We start from the raw sequence: 8,115 nt of genomic DNA, 5'->3' as shown, positions 1-8,115 counted from the left end.
TGTTAGACCAGTTTAAGTGTTTATGTAGTATGTTGGACCAGTTTAAGTGTTTATGTAGTTAATAAAACCTTACTTGTATCACACTTGACGTGGTTCATTGTTTGCTCATAACTGGAGTCACTTAATCATGCAGATTTATGCTACAAGCTCTTTGTAGAATTGTACAGTAAGAAAGCTATTTCCCTTAACCAGGGAATTAACGTTCTTAGAATTGACAGACAGTTGACCCTGAGAGGTCAGCTAAATATCTACAGCGGATCTAAAATATTCATAATTAATTATAACTAGTTATGATTAATTATTCATATTTCCCATGAGCTGATTCGCTACATATTAATCATCATCATTACTGTATAATAATAATTAGAAAATGTATTTGTATATCACTTTTCAAAAACACATTTTCAAATCACAAAAAAATACACAATGCAATCATGAAATAGACAGAGATGAAAGACAATGACAAAAATCTAAAGAATACATAAATGAATAAAAGCATAATTTAAAAGATAAGCTCTAATTAAGATCCATTTGATAAAACTATTTTTAAAAGAATATTATATTTTCCAGATTGGGCATGCTTGTCCCTGCTCTGCAGCTGCTAGTCCCTTTTCACTGCCATCACCCGTCACCCCTGCAGCAGCACCACAACAACAACTGGCAAGTCTTTTGTGACATGTTGGATCAGTGGTGTTATTGTCTTGCTTGTAATTTTATTATTTTGATGTAATTTAGACTTATATTGTACTATAATAATAATAATTATTATTGTGTAATAATATTAATCATCATCATTACTGTATAATAATAATTAGAAAATGTATTTGTATATCACTTTTCAAAAACACATTTTCAAATCACAAAAAAATACACAATGCAATCAATGCAGTCCCTTTTCACTGCCATCACCCGTCACCCCTGCAGCAGCACCACAACAACAACTGGCAAGTCTTTTGTGACATGTTGGATCAGTGGTGTTATTGTCTTGCTTGTAATTGTATTATTTTGATGTTTATTTCATTAGTATTATTTTTTATTATTACATTTAACAGGTTGCAAATGAGCAGACCACTGCACCCTCTGGCCCATTAGCTGTCCCCACCAGCCTAGCCTCTGGTCCTCCTTACATTTCCATCGTCTCGGCCTCTCTTGCCACTACTCCAACTACAGGTCCCTCTGGGCCACCTGCCATGACTCCTGCAGCACCACAGCAACAGCTGGTAGGTCTTTTGTGACATGTAAACAGTGTGAAAGATGTGCTATTTTTCTGCCTGTGGTATTTATTTTATTTTTATATATTAATATATTTGCCAGGCTGTGGATGAGTGCAATATCCCAGGGATGGACAGAGTGGACAGCCTGGCACAGTACTTGGTGGGACTGAGGAATGAAACTGGACAAACACTCAACTCCCAGCAGGCCAGTACCGTCATAGCTCTGTGGCAGAACCTTCTACCATATGACCAGCAGCGTGTGGCGTACTCTGCACGGCACCAGTCGCGTCTGACAACAGGATGCTTCAGGTGCTCTAAAAAGAAACCTGAATTTACCCCAGGTGTGGAGAGCATTACACGTTGCGTCCTAGGATCTACAGGATCCCCTGCCCAGTGGCCAGATTGCTGTCGTCTGGTAGAGTGCATTTTTGTAAAACTCTGTGACATCCATAAAAGTCCAAAAAAAAACAGGGTAAATATGCACTGACTACTAATTCTCAGAGACTACAGCAAGATCAGACAGCTGGTCCTGGGTAATGGTTCAGTCATGCAGAGCTCAACTCTGCAGTTGTTTGATGTTAATCAAACAACTCTTATTCAGTGGCACAACAAGTGACTGAAGAGGCAGGAATGTAATATTCTGCTGCAAGGGGTCAACTTGCCTGCCTCCATTCCTGTTGCTCCTGTACCTCTTCCACCAATACAGGTACGCCCCACTGCTGCACCACCACGGCCTGGACCTCAACATCACTACCACTTGCCTCAAAGTACAGCAGGACAAGCAGTGGACAAGAGGAAGACTGCAGCTCCGGGCCAACACACCCATTCTCTGCAGTCTGCCTGCCCAAGGTTGCCAGCTCAGAGGCAATTGTTCCCTCAGCAGACATCTCCACCTACCCCTGCCCCTTTGCCTACTGTTTCCAGCCCCAGCCCTGCCAGTGGCCCACTTGTGTATGTGTTTTTGGCCCCACAAGTCAATGCATACAAATGGATTGCTCCTGCTGGCCCCCTTTCCTCCCCACCAACTGCCCGGAGGCCTTACAATCGGAAAGTTGACAAAAATAAATGTAGTCAGTGCCAACAGCCCGGAACAAAGAAAGTGGCCACAGCCAGTATTATGGGTACATATACTGTCCCCAAAATGCTGGTATTCCACTTGACCAGTGGATGGAGGAGATGCAGAAGAAGAGAGCAGATAAGAAATAGATTGGTTTGTCTTTGTCTCATACTGTGTAGATGTGTAGTGGAAATACTTCAGTCATGTTCTATTAGTTCGTTGATGTAACTGTTCAATATTCATCCCATATGACAGGCATTTAAAAAAATCAACATAACAGAAATAACACACTGTATATTACTGTTTTTTGTGTGAGCCTTGCAAGGTGTGTTGATTTTGTTATTTGTATACTTTTTACCAGCTGACCAGAATCTTCTACTTTTATTACTTTTTGTATTTTATTTATTTATTTATTTTATATTTGTATTTTATATATAATTCTTCAATTTCTTTGTATCTGTGATATGCTTACTGTGTGAGAGAGCAAGAGAAAGAGACAATTAAGATGTATGTTTTGTAATAAATTTGTAATATATTTAAACAGCAAGGCCTTTATCTTTATTTATTTAACAGTCACTCAGAGAAAACAATTACAAACTTTCAATTCTAATTCCTTTCATTTTAAAATTATTAATTGAAGTATATAAAGTATTAATGAATTGGGTATTTTTTCTCAGGCAATGTAAAACACATACATACATACAAACAATACATATGAATACTTTTTATAAATTTTTGTCAAAACAAAACATACATGTGTAGGTGTCCGCTAGTGCAACTAATTGATAGAAATGTTTCTTGCATTGCTTTGTAAATTAAGTTAATTATTATCTATATCATTGTTACATAAGTATGTTCACTTATGTACACTAAGTACATATATTTGACTGTATGACATTCGTAATAAGCCATTGTCCTATTTGTATCAATTAATAAGTGATTAATTAAATGATTGGTAATATTTCAGTGAGAGTTTTTGGTTAGAGATGCCTGCTCCAGTCGGGGATCGAACCTTTGGATCCACAGCGCCCCATGCAATATTACAGCAAAGTGTTATCTATGGACATATTTCTCAAACTAATAATGTAATATAGGTGTCCGGTAGCTTCTGACGGGCAGCAGAGTCAATATTAACTCCCATTTCACTTCATTTTTTCTCAATTTTTCTCTTTTTCCTCCTTCCCCCTCCTTCCCCCTTCTTCTCCTTCTTCCCCCCCCTAAACAGACTATTGTTCCCCAGCTTTAGCGGAGTCGGTAGAGCATCAGACTTTTAATCTGAGGGTCCAGGGTTCAAGTCCCTGTTCGGGCGAAGGATTCTTTTGCAAAGATTTGAGTGTGGTAGCTGCGTTTCATGAGTTAATGTGAAGAGATAACTAATGAATTCAAGCAACACGCAACACTCAGAGAAGTACATTTTACATTTGTATATCATTAGTTCAACAAACTAAATGGAAATGAAATAATATATATATATTTAATTTATCAAGTGTATGTACATATACAGTATATATGTATGTGTGTGTGGTTGTACGCAGACTAAAGGGGGCTCAAAGATTTACTCCGTTACCTGGAATACTTTTGGGCAATGTACGCTCGCTTCGACATAAATTGGATGAATTACAAGCCAATGCGAGTTTCATGCACGAATACAGAAACACGCATATATCCTCCTGAGAACCAGAAATAAAAAACTTTGTGAATTTAGTATTTTTTCATGTCACTACGTTGTTTAGAGCATAAGAAAAAAATGGTAAAATAACATTTTTGAAAAATTATATTTTATTCATAAGTTATGATATGTCCTCTGTAGAGGACACCAGGACTCAGTTTTTCTAAAAATAAAATGACAAGAGTAGACATGAAAAGGAAAAAACAATGGGATTTTTTTTTTAATCGCCAATCAATTTTTAGGTTTCAGGATTTTTTTATACCTAACTTTGTTTAAGGATGGTTCTCAACTATGTTATAAAATATATAACAAAATGATTTGATATACCATTTTGCTTTATGCAATATGTGTGTAAAAATTCCATAAACTGGTTTTCCCATTAAGCACAATGTTATCTATACACTGTATCTAATTTGCATATTAAAGTGCTGTTGGGACAGCATGTTGAAAAAAGAAGTGTAATAATGGGAGTAGTCATTGGCCAGATTTTCATAATAATATCTAATATTTCATAAGAATATTGATACATAATTTGTTTTCCTATTCAATTCTTTTGTCTCCCAAAATGTGTAATAAACATGCTTTCAGTCCTGGTGTCCTCTACAGTGGACATGTATGAAATTATGTCCTGTTTCATAACAGAAGGTCATATTTTGATTTGAAACCCCATAACATTTTCCTGAGATGTTGATTTATGACAAACAATTAGAAAATTAGTCAGATTTAAATTATAATTACAAAATATTATCATATTTCCATAAGGATGTACAATTGTATCACTAAATTAATGTCAGCCATTTTTAAAAACCAAGGAGAGGGAGTGTTCTCGGGGAAACATCCAATCATTTGGTATCTCTGAAAAGCCCTGAATGTGCTCCGTACAGGACATCCAGACTTACAACTGTGACGTGTGAGGTCTCAGAGAAATTCACTCAAATATAATGTCCACTACAGAGGCAAAAACTCCATAGCTGGGTCTCAGGAGGATATGATGAACATTCGTTCCATTTGTTGGACAGATGACATGCCAAAGAGCAGAACATGTGTTGCGACTGACTCTGAGGGAGCCCTATGCCCTGCTTGGAGGAGGCTGCACAGAGACGCTGCTGGTCACCTACATCAATCACATGGTATTCTATTCCACTGAGTTAAACATCCCATTCAATTGTATTTCTACAGTATTGATTATACTGTAAAGTTCCACTTGTCAGAATTTTATGAAAAGATTCATGCATTATGCATTCCTTTATTATTTAGGTATTAACTGTGAAATTTATTTTCAAGGCTTGCCAAGTGCCACATTTCTACCCGACTAGACTTTTAAACCTTTTTTTTTTTTGATACCTCACAGCTTTTGTTGGATCATCCCCAATTTTGTGATAAATCATTTTGATCAAAAAAGTGTGCTGTGCACATCCAAAATCCAAAAACAACAATACACAACAGATGTCTGCACACTGAAATTAAAGCTCTAGAAATCTTTATTACAACCAAGCGTGAACATTTTATCCAGTTAGGCCTTCATAAACTGGTCAAACGTTGCTCTTGGTTGGAATAAAAAAAATATGAGTGTGCAGACATGTTACTGTTTTATTATTATTAATTTTAAATCATTTTGAGGCCATATTAGTCAAAGGTTATTTAAAACATTTATATGGTTTAATCTTAATCGCAATAATTGGCTCAGATTATATTCAGACCAGCCCTCACAAAATTTAACTTATTTCAATGAATGTTGTTTAACATTTATTAATTAGTGGCAAATCTGCTCAAACCTATTTAAAATTACCATTAGGGGAGCTGTGACCAAACAAATCATCTCAACATTAAAATGCACATGCCATTGGTGTACCTGTAATTTCTGCTATATTAAACATTTTTGTCACTTACTTCACAGAATCAGTCCAAAGGCGCCGCAACAGCTGCAGCTCTGTGCGTCTCTCAGTCTGAATTCCTCATGGCAGTTGAGGCATTCTGCAACTCTCTGCAATCTGTGGCTCTTTCCTTAGAGCATGATGGACAGGACTGTCTCATTGACCTGACATATGCTCATCGCTGGGTCCCAGATATATACTCCAAAACCTGTGGCTGTGGCCTGGTGGAGGACAGATCCAACCTGGAGAAGACCCTTTTAAATACAGCTTACCACACTTTCTCTCCTGTTTCCCTGGAAAACACTGACAATCAGCCCGAAATATTAGATTCATTTTCTGCCAAGCTCAATGCTTTGAATGTGGCGGTCGAGATGGCTAATTTTGTTCTTGATGTAAAATATATAATTAAGGATATCAACTGAATTTTGATGAATGAAGAGCTGTGCATTGAATAAAGCTTGTAGGTTTGATGTATTTTATAATCAAATGTTGTTCTAAGACTTTTCTCAAATGTGGCAACATACATGTTAAATATTACTTACATTAAACTTCCAAAACCAAAATTTTTGCAAGCAGAAAAATCTGTCGTCATAAGGACAGGTTTTAAATTAAGCAAAATAAAGTTTAAGGGCTAGTAAAAATATAAATATTTTATTTTTTTGGTAGGTACATTTTCTCAGTTCACCTGAATTTGACATGTATGACAAAAAGTTTAATTTTGGACCCTGCCTGAGTCATCTTCATTGTGCCATGTGCCTTTGAGAAAGGAACACATCTCCAGGTAGCTCCGAGGCTAATGTTTCTGTAATCAGTGCATTGTAAGGATAAAAACATCTGCTAAATTACCACATAGAAGTATCTACTCTGAAGGAAATTATCTATTGTAAGAAAGAACAACGGTGAGTTCTCCACATTAGGTGTAGTCCTTAATCCTTCCAGTATGTTAACATTCCTGCTGTTAATTTGGCTATTAAAGTATATCTAAGCTCGATCAGTCAAATGTTCGCTTCACTTCAAATGCACTCGCTATCAGTTCACTCAGTAATTTTACGTTCATTACAAATCAAACGTGTCTCGGGACTCAGGCTCGTTGACCTCTTCTGACGGATTCAGTTTCGTGAGTGAATCACTCAGACAGGTTTTATGAAACGTTTCCGCTGATTCAAATCAAAAAACAACCTGTTCACAAATCGGAAATCAACGGTTTTTATAGGAATTAGACACAAATTAGTCCACGATGGAGGCCTAAGGAGTGAGGTAAATGTCTTTGCACGCTGTGAATTCCTCCAAACGTTTTCGTCTTTTATGATGCCATTGACGGCAATGGTACAGCTTTTGATAGTGCACTTTCTGATGGCACCGGCTTTGTTTTTCACAAACTTTGCTTCTCCAGAAAGTCTACCGACACACTTTTTTGCCTTATGAACAGGGTTTGAATTGAACACCCGCCAAATGCGGGTAAAAATCAGCTGTGGCGAGTAACGCTGTCAAATCACTAGCAAATTTGGCGGGTTACTTTTCATAAATTATGTTCACTCATTAATTTCTTGAGGAAGTTCATTCAGGGCAAATCTGCGCAGGTTTAGCGCAAATACAGAACTCGTGAGACATCATGACATTATTATATTGCAAAAGCTACACAAAACACACCTAGGAGGCGTGCATACGCGACGTGATGAACCGACAAACACACAGGCTTTAGTGCGCGTGCGCTTTTATAGTACGCTCTTTCGCTGCATGATTCAGTCTATTAATATGCATTAAGAATGATCACATAATTCAAGATAAGGAGGCAGAAAATGTATATATTTATATCCGTTCATATAGTTAATCAAAATCACACGAAGAGTGCCGTTTTTTCTTAAAAAATCAGCATGGTTACAAATGTGATATTTATTTTATACAACAGTTCAATAAATAATAAGTTAATATCAAGAGACTTACGTTTTAGACAGCATATTGGCTGTTTTTGCGCTATTTCTGTGCTATTTCGCCAACAAAAAAACATTCCAAACACAGCCACAGTACTGTTTTGTATGGAAGCCTGTTTCCGCCACTAAATAAAAAAATATAATTCTGTAAGTCATAATAATGAGAAACTTTCTCAAAATTATGACTTAGTATCTCATTATAATGAGAAACTTTCTCGTAATAATGACTTAGTTTCTAGAAATAATGACTTATTTTCTCATAATAATGACTTAGTTTCTCGTAATAATGAGAAACTTTCTCGAAATAATGACTTAGTATCTCGTAATAATGAGAAACTTTCTCATAATAATGACTTAACCTAATCCAAAA

At 36.5% G+C, this 8,115-nt stretch overlaps 1 protein-coding gene and 1 pseudogene across 1 annotated transcript; both read left to right on the top strand.

The window, feature by feature from the left end:
- The window catches only part of LOC107550518 (uncharacterized), a 6,555-nt pseudogene extending 4,725 nt beyond the window's left edge, over positions 1-1,830 (top strand).
- Positions 1,831-4,959: 3,129 nt separating this feature from the next.
- Positions 4,960-6,295, top strand: LOC107550517 (McKusick-Kaufman/Bardet-Biedl syndromes putative chaperonin-like). Its single transcript, XM_016231823.1, has 2 exons — positions 4,960-5,070; positions 5,838-6,295. The coding sequence occupies exons 1-2, from the start codon at positions 4,960-4,962 to the stop codon at positions 6,234-6,236; spliced, it is 510 nt and encodes a 169-aa protein (XP_016087309.1). The 3' UTR covers positions 6,237-6,295.
- The last annotated feature ends 1,820 nt before the right edge of the window (positions 6,296-8,115 follow it).

Source organism: Sinocyclocheilus grahami, unplaced genomic scaffold, assembly GCF_001515645.1.
Source record: "Sinocyclocheilus grahami isolate Dianchi unplaced genomic scaffold, SAMN03320097.WGS_v1.1 scaffold400.1, whole genome shotgun sequence".
NCBI classification, from domain to species: domain Eukaryota; kingdom Metazoa; phylum Chordata; class Actinopteri; order Cypriniformes; family Cyprinidae; genus Sinocyclocheilus; species Sinocyclocheilus grahami.
This window is presented reverse-complemented; position numbering and strand designations above follow the sequence as displayed.

Bases quoted from the DNA above. Each gene is read 5' to 3' on its own strand.
- LOC107550517 (XM_016231823.1), top strand. From the start codon at position 4,960: ATGACATGCCAAAGAGCAGAACATGTGTTGCGACTGACTCTGAGGGAG. The intron at 5,071-5,837 runs GTATTCTATTCC...CTTACTTCACAG, and splicing joins TCACCTACATCAATCACATG to AATCAGTCCAAAGGCGCCGC.